The sequence below is a fragment of the Hylobates moloch genome, unplaced genomic scaffold (assembly GCF_009828535.3).
Source record: "Hylobates moloch isolate HMO894 unplaced genomic scaffold, HMol_V3 SCAFFOLD_16, whole genome shotgun sequence".
NCBI classification, from domain to species: domain Eukaryota; kingdom Metazoa; phylum Chordata; class Mammalia; order Primates; family Hylobatidae; genus Hylobates; species Hylobates moloch.
The window spans coordinates 74,381,802-74,399,221 of NW_026652291.1; the positions used below are offsets into that span (position 1 = coordinate 74,381,802).

At 34.4% G+C, this 17,420-nt stretch overlaps 1 protein-coding gene across 6 annotated transcripts in view; it reads left to right on the forward strand.

Moving 5' to 3' along the window:
* The window catches only part of MIPOL1 (mirror-image polydactyly 1), a 372,872-nt gene that overhangs the window by 223,882 nt on the left and 131,570 nt on the right, over positions 1–17,420 (forward strand). For 3 of the 6 annotated variants that reach the window (XM_032180229.2, XM_058429762.1, XM_058429759.1), the window contains one exon: positions 14,626–14,720. In XM_032180229.2, coding sequence (XP_032036120.1) covers positions 14,626–14,720 — 95 coding nt within the window. Of the gene's footprint in view, positions 1–14,625; positions 14,721–16,031; positions 16,291–17,420 lie in introns of those variants that run through there. The other 3 variants (XM_058429760.1, XM_058429761.1, XM_058429763.1) reach the window with 3 other exon arrangements.

The following is a 17,420-nucleotide window of genomic DNA, read 5'->3' on the forward strand; positions in this document are numbered from 1 at the left end:
TTTTTTTTTTTTTTTTTTTTTTGTGGAGACAGGCCCTCACTATGTTGCCCAGGCTTGTCTAAAACTCCTGGCCTCAAATGGTCCTCCTGCCTCGGCCTTGCAAAGTGTTGGGAATACTGGCGTGAGCCACCACACTCCACTCTCCTAGTATTTCTAAAAAACAATGTTAAGAGAAAACAATATTATTAGAGTGATTATATCCAAAACTTTACTTTACTTTTCATATATTTTGATTTTAGCCTAGAAAACCCCACATTAAATACTTGAAAATGTCAATCTGAAACTTTGCTTGTTGTCTACTTTTTATTTAAAAACAAGGTCAGGTGCAGTGGCTCACACCTGTAGTCTCAGTACTTTGGGAGGTCAAGGCAGGCAGATCACTTGAGCCCAGTAGTTCGAGACCAGCCTGGCCAACATGGTGAAACCCCATCTCAACAAAAATTACAAAAATTAGTTGGGTGTGGTGGCACGCACCTATAGTCCCGGCTACCCACAGGAGGCAGAGGTTGCAGGATCGTTGAGCCCCAGTGGTCGAGGCTGCAGTGAGTTGAGATCGCACCACTACACTGCAGCCTGGGTGTCAGAGGGAGACCCTGTCTCAAAAGAAAAAAAAAAAAAAAGTCAGGAAAATTATTTAAGTAAATAAATAAACCAAGCTAATGTACCAAATGTGAGAATTACAAACAGTTTCATCTATTTTTGATGGTTGTGATATGTGTTAACTTTCAACATAGACTTCTGCTTCCTGCTGTGAGGCAGGCAGATACTGCAGGGACCCTCCTGCTGCTAAACTGCTAGGTCCTGGATGAAACAGTTTCATCCATGCCAGCACTGCTGGTTTCACAAAAAGTAGATGAAATGTCTAAAGATTTTACTTCACCAAAAAATGGGAGTTGAACCAGAGGCAACACCCTTCCCCATGATAAGCACACAGAAGGGCCACAGCTGCACTAAGAAAGCACATCTATAGGCATATTTTGTATCTTCGTTTTGGTTCCAAACCTCGGTCAGCAGCAAGGCTACGGAGCTGAACCAGAAACTCCTGCATTATTTCAGGCCTCTTGAACTTTAGGAATTGTCTCCCTTGGCTCCCTCATGAAACAGACACAAGTACTCCTTGGAGGAAGGCATCTCCAGTTTAGTCCAGCATGATTCCCAAGATTATTATCAGGAAAATATGATTTCAAAGTTAAAGATCAATCAAGCACATCAGGAAGAAAACCATCATGAATGACAGCAGACACTACACAACAACAACAAACAAATAATAAAGTCATCTAAAGAATGTAAGTAGCTATGTATGAAATGCTTAAATGATATTTAAATAAATAGAGTATGAACCACAACCCTGAGTTATCCACAGGTGCTTTCTAGGAAACACTAGGCAAATCTGGGGAAAAAAATGTTGCAAGTTCTTACAAAAAAAGACAAAAAAATTATTTAGAAATAAACCACTCTGTGAGACATTGACTATCAGATTATACACAGCCAAAAAAATAATTCGTGGCTGGGCGCGGTGGCTCATACCTGTAATCCCAGCACTTTGGGAGGCCACGGCTGGTGAATCACGAGGTCAAGAGATCAAGACCATCCTGGCCAACATGGTGAAACCCCGTCTCCTATAAAAATACAAAAATTAGCTGGGCGTGGTGGCACACGCCTATAGTCCCAGCTACTTGGGAGGCTGATGCAGGAGAATGTCTTGAACCTGGGAGGCAGAGGTTGCAGTGAGCCAAGATCGCATTACTGCACTCCAGCCTGGCAACAGAGCGAGACTCTGTCTCAAAATAATAATAATAATAATAATTCATACATTAGAAGACATATGAGTTGGAATATATCTAAAAAATTACCCATAATTCAACACAGATGGATGAATCAAATATTAAGAGATTTACAGTAAGATGGTTCAACAAGCATTTAATTGGGCTCCGAAAAGGAAAGAATACAGGCGATCCAGGAAAAGCATCATTAGAACTGAAAATGACTGAGATTTTTCTAAAACTAATGGAAGATATCTATCCACAGCAAGATAAGAAATCTAAACCCAATCACACCATAATCAAATTGAGGAATTCTAACATGAAAGAATTCTAAACATCTAGCATTCTAACATAAAATTATAAAAGTAGCCAGCCAAAGGAAAAATACAGATTCCTTTCAAATGAGCAACAATTAGACTTGAAGATGACCTCTACGTAGAACTGTGGAATTCAGGAGACATTAGAATAATGCTTAAATGTACTAAAAGAAAATAACTGCCTGTTTAAAATTATATACCCAACATGAATATCCCTCAAGAATGAATATGAAATAAAGACATTTTCAGACAACTAAAAACTGAATTTTTACAATTTCAGAATTGTATTAAAGAAACTTCCAGGAGCTGTTGTTTAGACACAGGTACATGGTTCTATAAGGAACCTCCCAACCAGGAAGGAATCGGAACACAAAAGAAAAGTGACTAATATAAATGAGTATTAGGTCAACAAAATAATAATATTTTGGGTGGTTTAAAACTATGTAAAAAGAATTAAAATACATTTTAAAAATAACAAATAAATTAAGAGGCAAGTAAATAGAGTTAAAGGATTTTAAGGTCCTCTTATTGTCCAAGAGTATTAATATTAAATTTTTGATAAGCCAAGGTATATCTTGTAATTTCTGAGATAACCGTTAAAAGAATAGAAAATGAATGTATGGCATTCAGAAGTAAATAGGGGGAAATGGGATGATAATAAATGAATCAATTCAAAAGTTAGCATTTTTTTTTTATTTTAAAAATAGAACTAGCGAGGAAAGTAGAAAGCATACAAGATGATAGATTTAAAGGCAAATTTATTGGAAGTTTCTTTAAATGTCAAAGGATCAAATGTTCCATTTAAAAACAAAGATTGTTTAACTGGAGAAAATATGCTGTTTACAAGAGTCACATCTAAACCTAGGCATATAAAATAGATTGAAATTTAAAAAATATAAAAAACATATCAGACAAACACTATTCAAAAGAGTGCTGTTATAGCTATATTAACATCAAATACAATTTGAAGCTATGAGGACTTAACATTTTGTTTATTTTGCATTATATTTAATAGCTGAAGTCATGTCTCCCTGACAGAATGGTTTCCTGTTGCAATGCAATGATGTTACACAACACCTGATTTCTTTCACACAACCGCTGTGAATTTCTTTTTTCCTCATTCTACCATTATTTACTCTAAAGAACCTGTTCTAGAACAGCGTGTATTTTAGATATTTTCTTTCACTGTGCCTAGAAACATGTTCATTCTAGACAGGCCAAGCATATTGAAAATGTGCTCAGTTTTTCCATTCCTCATGTTTTCAGGTATCTGGCAACTAACCAAAAGCTTATAAAGATCATCAGAGATTCTGGGCTCTATGTAAACCTGTGGCCACTCTAGTTCTCTATGGTTGGTAAACTATGGTCTCTGGACCAGTTGCCTGTTTTTGTAAATAAAATTTTATTGGAACACAGCCACATCTGTTCATTTACGTACTGTCTATGGCTACTTTCTTGTTACAATAGCAGTTGTTTCCTTGTCCTAGAGACTGTGTGGCCCACAAGCCTAAAATATTTATTTTATGGTCCTTAATAACTCCTAGTCTAGACTATCACATGGCTTGAACTTACAGTTTAACCTAAGTCCTTTCTCACCTTATTCGCCTGTCACTTAGTACAGTGCTGTTCCTTACAGACATCAGTTACTTCATAATAATATCACATCAAAGGTTCAACTGTGCCTCTTATATAGCTTACATATTCACTTTGATATGGCTATATGAGATAGTAAGTTATCTCTTTTTATCATTGCATAATAATCCTATGAGATGGATATTATCACTTTCATGCTACCAGTGAGAAAATTTAGGTTCAGAAGCCTTAACTTGTTCAGTCATAGAGCTGATTCCTGGTAGCCTAACCCAAGCTTGCTTAACTCCAAAGACTTTGCTCTTAACTACCTCATGGTATTACCTCGTATCATCTCAAATGAAAGAATGTATGTGGAAGCTCTTTGGAAATGTGAAATACTAATCTGTTTTAATTGTGACATAATATGCAATACTATACTTCAACAATATCTACCAATATCTGGTATGTGCTGAGCACTGTATTCATGTTTTGGGACTACCATATAGTCCCTACCTTGACATGTATGTATGTAAATAACTGTGGTGTAAGATAGGTTGAGATAGCTGTCATAAAAAAAAGGCTTTAAAAATCACTAAGGCAAAAAAAAACCCAAAGGTTTGTCACTGGAATGAATAGATAAATAAATTGTGGTATATTTATGTTCGTTATATACTGTACAGCAGTTATAATTGTATACAATAAGGAACAAGAAACAACATGGGTGAATCTCACAAGATTAATGTTGAGCAAAAAAAAAACCCAGAAAAGAATATATATTATATTATTCTATTGATATAAGGTTCAACAACAGGCACAACTGATCTAAGATAGTAGAAGTCAAGATGATGGTTACCTTTAGGGAAGGTGAAGATTAGGTAGAGGCATGAGGATGTTTGAGGGTGATGGAAATAATTCTTTTATCTAGTTTCCTGTTAAACAGGTATGTTCACTTCATGAAAATTCATTGAGCCCTGAACTTTTCTGTTTGTAAATTATACTTCAATAAAACATTCACGTAAAATAAAATAAAATTTAAAAAATATTACTAAGGATTTTGCAGGTGAAAAATTTTCTGGAGTGGGGAAGATAATCAAGAAAGGACTTTATGTAAGAAGTAATAATTAAAATGGGCCTTGAAGGATTGATGTAGATTTGGTAGCATGGCATAGATTTGCTGTTCTAGGTGGAGGGAATATTACAATTAGGCAGAATTTATGGCAGGTCCTTGGCTAAAGTGAACATGAAGGAATAAAAGAGAGTTCAATGCCACATTGTGGAAGGCCTTAAATGCGAGCATGAATGGTTTATACTAATTTCAATATTATCAAATACTTAATACACATCTTTATTTGTACCATGTATAAAAGCATGCATATGTGCATAGTTCAAACTCTCAAGGAGCTCATAGTTTAAAAAGGAATATAAATATTAATGTATTATTTTAATAGTATTAAATAATCATTTAAATATAAATGTTAATATAAATATTGAAACAAATAGCAATAGCAAAAAAAGAACTCCATAAAGAAAATGAGAAGATATGCCTAAAGTTGTCTCAAGTTTTCCAGCTTCTAGAAGCTATCCATGTTCCTTGGCTTGTGGCCCCCTTTCATCTTCAAGGTGAGCAATGGCCAGTTTAATCTTTCCTACACTGCCATCTCTCTGATTCTTATTCTTTGCCTCCTTCTTCCACTTAAAAGGATACTTGTGACTACATTGGGCTTACCCAGATAATCCAGGATAATCTTCATCTCAAGGTCACCTGATTAGCAACTTTAATTCCTCCTGAAACCTTAATTCTCGTCTTTTCATATAACCTAACATATTCACAGGTTCTGGGGAATAGGATGTCGGCCTCTTTGGGAGACATTATTCTGCCTATTATGCCCAGGATAAGATCTCCTCCCAGATTACATGTGGGCATGAGACCACAGATAGGATCAAGTAACAACATCTGGTTGGAGTGACGGATTGGGAAACAAGGCAGTTCCTAAGACACCTTAGTTTAAAAGGGTTTTTTACTAGGCTGTTTTATCCCATAAATGTAGTGCCTCAAGGCTACGGGCTTTTCAAAGGCCTGCAACAATGCGGGGGAGTCAAATATAAGTTAAAAACTAACCAAACACAGTATTTCTGCAACAAAATGTAAATATTTACAATTAGTGAGATAAAGGAAGACCATAAATAGCTTTACATCAGTTTACCTAGGTTTAACATCACTTGATTTCAGGACCAAAAATTTTTTTAAAGTTCTTTTCTGTTTTCAGAAATGTTGGGGTTTTTGTATTGTGAATAAAGGATTATTAACCTATAATTTTAAGGACTTTATTAAAAATCAAATCTAACATAATATAATCTTTAATAATACCCATAATACATGTGAAAAGACAAGTTGACTTCTCCTAGTTTAGTGAATGACATATTTTCATAATAGGCCATCCATTATCAACAGTCCAAACATTTGCTAAAAGCGTGAAACTAATTTATACACCCACCCAAAATGTAAGAGATTTCTAGTCATTTTACATCTTAGCCAGTATATCCTGCTATTATTAGTCATTGTAATTTTACCTCTTCAATTGTGGGTGAAGTGACAGCGTATTGGGATTTAAGTCTTATGTCCCTGAAAACTAGTGATGTTGAGCATGTGTATCATGTTTGTCAGCCATGTATATCTTCCCTTGTGAAATATCTCTTCATGTCTTTTCTCTCATTACTTCAAATATTCCATCTTACTGCCCCCGGCCTCCATGGTTTCTTATAAGAAATTCACTGTTAATCTTATTGAGAATCCCTTTTAAATAATCATTTACCTTTTACTGCTTCAGAGTTTCTTCTTTGTTTTTGTTGATATAGAAGCACAATTACATGTTTATGCCTCTATATCTTAGTATTTAGTGTTTTGAAAAAGCCAAAGTGATACAATACTTTGAAGGGTATAAATTTAGGCAGAAACCGAATCCAAGTAAACAGGCACAGGTCTGGATTCAAGATTAAGCCAAGTACTAGGAAACAAGCACAGAATGGAACTCAGGCTAGTTGACTGAGAATAGTGTCTTAAAAACACACTTGCAAAACAAGCAGAACGAACACTTGCTGAATCACTGCTAGATCCAGTAGAGATTTTTTTTCCCTCTACCTTACCTGCATATGTGTAAATGGATAAATGCTTGGAAACTTGTGCCACCCCTGCCCCCAAAACAGAGTAGGCTTCTTTGGGAGTTAGTTATTGCAGTAGATAGAAATCCTTATCAGTATTATTCCTTAAAACTAAATTATATACTATTACTAATATTTCTGAGAAGCTGTAATACTACTTTTTTTCCGTGAAGTTGAGGGAAACACCATGGATGACCTTTTGTCACTAAATGGACTAACATCCAAAAATCATATATGTGCCTCCAAGAAAGGTTTGGATGAGATCTTAAACTATATGAGTTATGTTTAAAAAAATAATTCTCGTACCAATTTATTTAAATCCAATTAGGTAATATAATTCACTGATAAAAATTAGCACAGATTTTGGCCAGGCGCGGTGGCTTACGCCTATAATCCCAGCACTTTGGGAGGCCGAGGCTGGCGGATCACGAGGTCAGGAGATCAAGACCATCCTGGCTAACACGGTGAAACCCCGTCTCTACTAAAAATACAAAAAATTAGCCAGTCCCACTACTCGGAGGTTGAAGAAGAAAATGGCAGAACTGGAGGCGGATTGCATGACTGAGATTGCTTACTGCACTCAGGCTGACGAACAGACAAAAAAATTAGCACAGATTTTTTTTTAAAGCACCAAATTTTGTCTAGTATTTGTAGCATAGTAGTTAAAAGGAGAGACTTGGGCCATAATTCCTGAGTTCAAACCCTTGCTCCACCATTCATTAACTGGCTGACAAGTAAGTGATGTAACATTTTCCTCATCTATGTAATAGAATAGTAATAGTAGCTACTATACAATATCTTGTGAGAAATGATATATGAATATAGAATACACTTAGAATAGTGTCTGGCATGTCTTCCTATTTTGCTGTGTCTATGTATAACTGTAGTACTATATTGTTAGGACTTGAAAGAAGACCAGGATTTGCCTCCTCATTAACAGACAATCTACGTAGTTGATAATCTCTCTTCTAAAACGATAGAAATAGCATTTATTCATTCATTCATACTTGAAAGTATTCAAGCTCCTACTATCTCAAATTAGATAATATAGTATAAGTCTTATACATCACACATCACTATACATATTTAAAGTATTATAAATTCTGGTATTGGTGTTAATGATAAAGAGAATCCAACTTAAACTATACTTAATAAAAAATATCCATTAAAATCAAGTCTTTAAAATGTATCCTCTTTTTGCAGGTGATCATTGAAATCCTATGACATACAGTAAAAGGAGATTCTTGAGGAATATGACATTTTGTATACAGTCATGTATCACTTACAGTGGGGATACATTTTGAGAAATGTATCCTTAGGTGATTTCATCATTGTATGGGCATAATAGAGTGTATTTACACAAACCTAGCTAATATAGCCTACTATACACCTAGGTTATGTGGTGTAGCATATTGCTCCTAGGCTACAAACCTGTACAACATGTTCAGCTGTGACACAACAGCAAGTATTTATGTATCTAAACATGTCTACACATAGAAGAAGTACAGTAAAAATATGGTGTTATATTCTTATGGAACTATAGTCTTATATGTGGTCCGTTGTTGACCAAAGCGTTGTTATTCTGTGTGTGACTGTACTAATTTTGTTTGGAAGGAAAATTACATGATCTATGACAAAGAACAAGAAAACTCTCCTAGTTACCTTGGTCAACAAAGACTTTCTGGTGAGGATAGAATCATGAGGAAGATCGTAAACAGCAAGACCTCTCAGGGACTTGGACATCTTTCATTATGTGGAAAGGTTTTCAGGGTACCAGCTAGATCTACACTAGATTTTATTTTCTTTACTTGTTTTGCAGCACATGTTCTGCTGCTTCATCTGCTGAGCGATCCAGCTAGTTTTTGTTTTCCTACTGTTTATTTAATAATCACTTATTAAAGCATTTACTATGTCCCAGGTGCTGTTGTGTTTTACAGATTTTAACTTAGTTCTTCCTAACATCAGCCCTCTAAGATATAAAGTACAGTTACCACATTTTGTAGGTGAGGAAGTTGAGGCACATAAAGATTTGCTAACTTGCCAAGATAGGACAGTTTGTAAGTGGTGAAGCCAGGATGTGACCCCAGCCTTTCTGGTTCCATAGACTATGCTTTTAATCACCATTGCTGCACTGTCTTTCTGGCATACATCTCTCTCCCCTGCCTTTCTCTCCTCCATGGCTTCTGCTCACTGCCCATGAATCAGTTTCTGCCTGTGAATGTTTTAAGTTCTGCTTCCACCACAAACTCAAACTCTTTTCTTCTCTCTCTCATCATGTCAGACTATCTCATATATCACTTGACAGTGTATGTATGACTACTTTTGACTGAGGAACCTGGTCTGATAAACAGAGAGACATGACATCAGGACAAAATAGAACAACCTCTAAGGAATCAGCTGTAGGGAACAATATACTATGGAAATACACAGTGGTAAGCAATCCAAGCCTTCCTGTGAAGCGGAGGTTTAATTGAAACCTGGTCATTTTTATTCTTTTGAAAATAGCTTTTAACTTTTTGGGTATCCTTACACAAGTTACTTAGTTATGTTTCTTTTCTACTAGGTTCTTAACCTTCTTCTGAGGTTAAAAATTAAAATCCTAGTAGGTCTATAGTCATGTCTTTGAGCAATCATCTAACTTGATGTATTGTTTGAAGATATCCAATTATATATTTTATAGATGTGTTTAATAGTGCTAGCTCAATCATATATATTTATGTTTACTCTGGAAATAACTATTAAAATAACTATCACATATATTAAATTATACCATATTGAAATGTGGTCTTCTATGGTAAAATAAGCAACGTTTTCTGGATACTTGTTAGTTCTAACTTTCTTTCTAACCAGCTATGAAACCTTGGACAATTTCCAAATGTTTCCCTGAACATGTTGTATTAGCAACAATTTCCTCCTCTATAAAAGTAAGGTTCCGTATTACCTCTGAGATCCTTTCCAAGTCTAAAATTATTTGCTTCTGTGATTTAATTTGTACTGTATGCTTCTTTATTTAGCAGATATCACACATAACATCAAATGTCTCTGTTCTAAGATAAAAACCAATTTCCATTCATGGTCTTGGAGTTACTAAAATAAGGCTTAACTGTATCAGACTATAACTATTAAAAACACATTTAAACCAAACATAACAAGATCTCAAGGAGAGATAAAAGTGGTTTATCCACAATACTGGTTAAGAATAGTGCTTAGTGATGTGAACAGTGTGGTCTTTTCTTTGTCATTCTGAGTTACTAGATTAAGCTCTAATGAAACAATGTAGTTCATTTCTGATACAGTCCCAACACAAATGGCTGTCCTATTTAGATGGCATTGGTCAAGACTGATATCAAGATAGGTAACTCTAAGACTAACCTTAGTTAACCAACCCATTTTTCAATCACGTAAGGTATAATAAAATACATTCTGATTATTCTGTGAACTTTGATTATTGTCATTAACTCTGTTATCAAATGATCATTTGATTCCATTATGTCACCTGGAATTATGTAATTTATATATAATGTATACAGTGGTATAAAAAGAAAATATGTATTTTGGAACAAACGGCTCTGGATTTCTATTTGAGTTCACTAGCTCTGTTATAATTAGAAATTACTTAAGCTTTATGAACCTATGTTTTATATCTTGCAAAATAGGGATAATAGGAACTACCTCATAGGTTGGTTATGAGAATAGACTATAGTAATATATTTTAAACACTCGAAAGAATGCCTAACTCATAGTAGGTGGTCAAAAAGTGGCATTGATTTGTAGTTAAGCAAGGATGCTTTAAAGTGATATCATTATAGGCAGAAAGTTTGGGCGTTTCAAAATAAAGTATGTAACTTTATTATCCATATATAACTTTATATAGCTATATATATCTATATATAGTGTAAATGCACACTTACCACAAGACTCAGCAATTTCACTCTTAGGTATTTACCCAAGAGAAACAAAGTTATATTTCCACAAAAATGACCTCTATGTAGATATTTATAGCAGCTTTATTAGTAATTGCCAAAGAACTAGAAATCAGCCAAATGTCTAACAGGTAAGTAGATATAGATTGTGATACATTCATACAATTGAATACTACTCAGTGATATAAAAGAATAAACTACCAGCACATGAAATAATATGGATGAATCTCAAAAAATTATGTTTAGGTAAAAGAAGCTAGACTCAAAAGACTGCATACTGTGTGATTCTATTTATATGACATTCTTGGAAAAACTGTAGGGACAAAAATCACATCACTCATTGCCAGAGGCTGAGTGTGAAAAGAAGGCATTGACTCCAGTGTTGCACAAGAACCATTTGGGGGTAACAAGAATATTCTCTGTCAAGACTGGATAACTTTGTCAAAATTTACAGAACTATATAGTGAAAATGGGTAAATCTTTACCATATATAAATTATGACTCATTAAGTCCGACATCGAAAAATCCATATGTGTACTTACTTGCATATATGTTTACTTTGATAAAATTTTACCTAAAATATGAGTATAAGAAGAACTAAAATATGAGTATAAGAAGAAAAAGTGTTATGCTTGTGTAAAATGTTTATACTATAGTAAAAGTATGAAATATACTTGTAAATAATGAACCTAAATTCATAGAAGTGTTTTTCTTTGGGACTGGGAAGGAAGAAAGGGATGTGACTGATGAGTGTGATATATGGAATGGGGTCGGGGATTTTTTTTTTTTCTTTTTTAGAGACAGGTCTCACTTTGTTGAACAGGCTGGAGTGCAGTGGTGTGATCCTAGCTCACTGAAGCCTTGAATTCCTGGGCTCAAGCAATCCTCTTGCCTCAGCCTTCTGAGGAGCTGGGACTATAGGTGCATGCCAGCATACCCAGCTAATTTTAAAAATTTTTGTAGAGACGAGGTCTTGCTATGTTGCCCAGGCTGATCTCAACCTCCTGGGCTGAAGTAATCCTCCCACCTTAGCTTGCCAAAGCACTGGGAAATGAGGCATGAGCTACCATATAGGCATGAGCCACTGTACCTGGCTGAATTTTTTTTTTATGTGAAGCAAAATAGCAATTTTTGAAAAAAAAATAAAGCAAGGTGTGTATAACAGTGTGTATAAAGTGCTATCAATTTTGTAAATCGGGGTGGTTTATTTGCAAGTATCTATATATGCTTACATATGTGTAGACTATCTCTGGAAGGAGGTACAATGGACAGATAACTAGTAATCTCAGGAGAAGGGATTTGTAGTACTGAGGGTAGGAGGTGGGAGATTTACTTTACGTTGTATATTCTCTTACACTGAGTTTTGTTAGTTTTTGTTTAATGCATGCATTTATTTTTGCAAGTATACACGTAAATGAATGCATGCAGTTTTTATAAAAGTAATTGCCAGAAATATGGGAATAGGATGCCTGAAAGAAAAACAGGAAAAATATCTTGTTTGTTAATTTCCATGATATTTTTGATAAGAGATTTATTTTTGACATACAGTATGATAGGATTATGTGATATAAATATCAATCTAGGAAATACTATAGAAGTAAATAGCACATTTAAATTGGTTGAGTGTTTCAACAATGCATGCAGCAGATACCCAACTCAGACTAGCCTAAGTCACTCTCCAACTTACCCCCCAACAAAGGATTTATCTACCCTGTAAGTCCAGGAAGCAGATCTAGATCTGTTTTCTGGCATATGTGAATCCAAGAGTAGAAATGATATCGTCAGGACTTGGTTTTCTTCTGAGACTAGTGGGATGCAGTACTTCAATTAGACAACCTGGATCTTATACCTGAGGTGATAGGGGATGAAGTTCATTCTAGCCACAGAGACTGAACAAGATCACTGTAGCATAGGGTAAGTAAGGGTATTTCTGAAAAAAGAAATGCTGCTGGATAAGCATATATCTGATAAAGTAAGGATATTGTAAAGCCAGAAAGTTTATAATAGCTTTGAACATAATCATTAGGGCCTAGGAAGAAAATTAGATACTGGGAATTAAGAAATTGAGTGAATTGTTATAAAGCAACACCAAGTCTTCATAGTGAACTAAATGTGGGAGGAGAAAGTGAAATTTTCAATAGTACCTTAAGCATGGGAATTTAAACTTATCACAGTCCCATTTTCATTACGAAAAATTCTAGGCAAAAACTACATTTTAGTGTTTTCCTACAAGAATTTTTGTTTTCTTGGTTGGTTTTGGTTTTGTTTTCTGTGCACAGGTACCAAGTAAAAGACTTCAAAACAATCATTTTATTTCATCAATTGTACATATGTAGCACTGGCACATATTTATTTAGTAGAATCTCTATTACTCATTCAGTATTTGATATTCCTTAAATGTATGTCTGAAGTCTGAAGCTTTTAAAGTTGAATGTGATATGTGTGATTCTTTTTGACCTGCCATTAGTCACAGTGGGTATCTGTGTCTTCCAAGTTACCATTTTAATCACATTTTATGGTATACTGAAAATTGGAAAAGCTTTCATTCTTTGACGTTAAGAATCAGCCATCTATTTTTACTTTAGCTGCTTTTCCCTAGTTTTTTAGAATGTTTTATCTCTAATTATGGACTATGTCATGTTAAAGCAAGCATTCAAACATCTTAAATTTAACTATAAAGTAACACTTGGATAGAATTTACCAGTTCAGAGAACAAATTAATCTTAATGCTGAAACTTATATGCAAAGATGCAAACTGCTTCATGTTTTTAAAATTATTATCAAAATAGAAAAGTAGCATTCTGTAAAGTTCACTTTTATTACATTGATTAATTTTCCTATAATCAGGATTTTACAATTTTTCTTATGACTTCTTACACAATAAAACAATTCCAGTGAAATTATATGAATTCAGCAAAATTCTGACCCTGTGGCTCCAAACTTTCTATTACTTTTTAATTGTTGGTGGTGTCCTACTTTGTGAGGTTTGTGACAACAATTTGCTCTGTGTTACCTTTCAAACACCATTTAAAGCAAAGTGAAAGATAACCATTTTATGAAAATTTAACTTTGAATAAACAATGCTAAAACCTGACTTACCAGTGCCAGATTTTCAAAGTTACGTTGAAAACTGTTTTTGGTGTTGTTTGAAATCCAATGGGAATGACGGTGGGAGGGTGGCAAATTCTTTTTAAATTACTACGTTGAACCTCATTGAAAAAACCTGACTACCTGTTCTTTAAAACTCAAAAATTATAGCAGGAAGGAACAATAATGCCCCTTTAATAAAGTATCACTAGCATTTAGGGTTGCTGCCATTCTCCCCTTCCAGGATTTGTTTTTCTCCCACAGAGAAGGAATTGAAAAGGTTAAATCATAACTGAAAGAATCAGTCTGTAGCCTGCTGTATTTTTTTCACATTCAATATCAAAGATGGCTTGACAACATATTTAGAATTTTCTGAGTTTTACTATTAATAAAGTTAAAAGAAAATCTAGTATGATCACGCAGTGGAGCCACATTAAATTTGTATGTGAAACACCCATTGTACTTATCTCTACTCTAGATATTGCTCTGAAACCCATGTTCCACTTTCTGAATTCTGTGTATAAAGTTAAACATTGCAGAAGGGCATATATCTGATGGTACAGATAAATAAGGTTGAAGTTTAGTAATGAGCAAGATTGCTAAATTTAATATGTTCAAGTTTTTAGTGTTTGTATTATTAATGCCTTTAGACTATTTTCTGGTAACTTATGAGACACTGCTAAAAACATTCATAGGTTTTTTTTTTTAACTGTCAGTAATTTAAGACTACTGTTCTTACTGTAGTACTGTATTTTATCATATCAAAATGAATACTGAATTTCTTAAAATATTAATTACTTGCAGGCAAAGTTGTTATCTATGCAACAAGCCAGAGAAACTGCAGTTCAACAGTACAAAAAACTGGAAGAGGAAATCCAGACCCTTCGAGTTTACTACAGGTAAAATTCTTTTTAGCCTGGGGTTAAGTAAATATTGTTAGTTTGGGAAATGTTTCTACCTGATTTTACAATAGTGAATGAGGAAATACATCAATGAAATTAAATATTATGCACTTAAAGCATTTTTATAACTAAAAAAAGATTCAGGCTTATAATATTTATTATTCTACCTCTTCTCTTTGCTATATTTGGTAAAGTTTAAATTTCCACTTTCATCGTAAGTATGAAATTTACATAATCCATTACCAGTTGTCTAAATGAAGCCTGGATAGCTGTTGATCTATTTGCCCATCTAAATATCACCTCTAAAACAATTGTAAATATAAATATAAAATATACATATATTTATACTTATATAAATGTAATATATATTTAAATATATATATTTTAAAACACACATGAGTAACAATAGTAATAACCTTTCATGTATTTTAATATGACAAACATTAATTTATGTTACAGGAGTATTCACAACTACCTCTGTAACATAAATTAATAAGGTAGGTATTTTTAATGAAAATGAATAGAAATGTCAGAATGCATCTCTTATGGTAATGGTAAACTTTTGTTTCAGGCTTGTATGTGAGAAAGAGAGAAAAGATTGTGTATTGGGTTATGTGTAAAACACATATTCTTACAGCAGATCATGGTAGAAAACACTGAAAAAACACACCGATGCACAACGCCATGTATATTCTTTCATTACTAAGTTTAAAAAATCCTCAAGTCTGAAATGTAGGAATTCACTAAGGGAGCTGTTAAGTTTTTGAAAGATTTTTGTTTTAATTTGGACCTTTTCTCAGAATAAAGTTAAAAGGCATAAAATGCAATTAAATCAAAATAAGTTTTACTGAAGTACAATTAAGAAAATATTATGTCATGATATATCACGATATACATGCATCATTATTAATGGATAAAATAACTAGATCTAGCAGCAAGTCCATTAATAACTTTAATTTCAAGCCAGTGATGACTGTAAGTGGTATTTTTGGATAACTGCAAATGCTGAAATGTGACATGAAAATACCAGTGATTTCTATGGGTGCAAACTCTCAAGAACCACCGATACTACTACTGCGATTTGTTGCTCATGTTCATAATTGTAGGAAATACTGTAGTTCCATGAGAGTTGGTGAAAATAAAGATATAATTCTTTCCAATCCCCGAGTTAAGCACTCCTGCTTTGGAGCAATGTTACTAACATCTGCAGTAGTTATCTATTGTTATGGGTTGAATTATGCCCCCCAAAAAGGTTATACTGATGTCCTAACCCGTGCTATCTCAGAATATGATTTTATTTTGAAATAGGGTTTGTACAGAGGTAATCAAATTAAAATAAAGTCAGTAGGGTGGGCTCTAATCCACTACTACTGGTGTCCCCATAAAAAGGGGAAATTTTGGACACAGAGACAGACATGCACAGAGGGAAGACAATCTGAAGACACACAGGGAGAAGACTGCCATTTATCTACAAGCCAAGGAGTGCCAACAATTGCTGGCAAACACCAAACACTAGAAGAGGCAAGGAAGGACTCTCCTTTACAGTTGTGAGAAAGAACATAGCCCAGCCGACACCTGATTCCAGACTTCTATAGTTTCCAGAACTATGTGATATTAAATATCTGTTGTTTTAAGCCACACAGTTTGTTGTACTTTGTTTTGACTGTCCTTGGAAACTAATGCAGTTATCAAACATCAAGTATGTTTGGTTGGTCACTGACTGTTGGGAATCGTTTGCTTTTGCAATTAGAATTAGTGTCTGTAAATGGGCAGACAGATAAGGAAAACCCTAATGGTGAATGAATACATCCTACCAACCTACTTTATTTTGGACTATAAAATGAATATTACACTCTTTCCTCTGTCTTTTACACCAATGACTCTCAACTGTAGCTGCCATTAGCATAACCTGATGGCCTCTAAAAATTCTGACGCTTAGCCCACCCCATGCTGATTACATCAGTGTGTTTTTAAAGCTGTCTAGATAATTCCTTTATGCAGCCAAGTTTGAGAGCTGATGTTCTACATGCATATTTCAGTTAGCTGCATTAAATTAGGGTCTCTTCTTGGTAAAGTAATAAAGAGGCAGATATTAAACCGATTATTAACACATGAATGCCATGTGATTTGTGCCCTGACCATGGACATTGCAATGTGGTAATTAGCAGATTCACCCTATTGATGGGGAGGGTTTTTATGGAACATTCTCCAGTAACATTTATGGGACAGGACAGTAGGTGCTCTGTTGATGAAGTGACAGTGTCAGAGAATTCCAAGAGGTATATGATAATGTTGCATGAACTGACATTACTTCCTAACAAGCAAACCTTGATGCCAGTTCCTGAAGCTCCTTCTCTGCTGAATTGTGGAAGATGATTGAATCATTTTTGAAAATCATAAAGCTAAAATTCTTGTTTTTCAAATACTCTTTAAAATCTACATGAGTCTAGTAGGAGTATATGATCTCTTCTAAATAGAGGTTAGTAATTATTGGTTCAAAGATATGCTTCACAACTACTTTTCTCACTGCTACTTAAAAAAAATTTCTGGTGATGTAATAAAGCCACTGGGATTTGCAATTAGACAGCCATGCCATGTGTGGTCGTGTAAAAATGAACTTCACCAAGCTCCTTTCCTTTCTTTAAAATGAGAGTAATAGTACCTACTTATAGGGTTGTTTTAAGTATATTCAGTTCT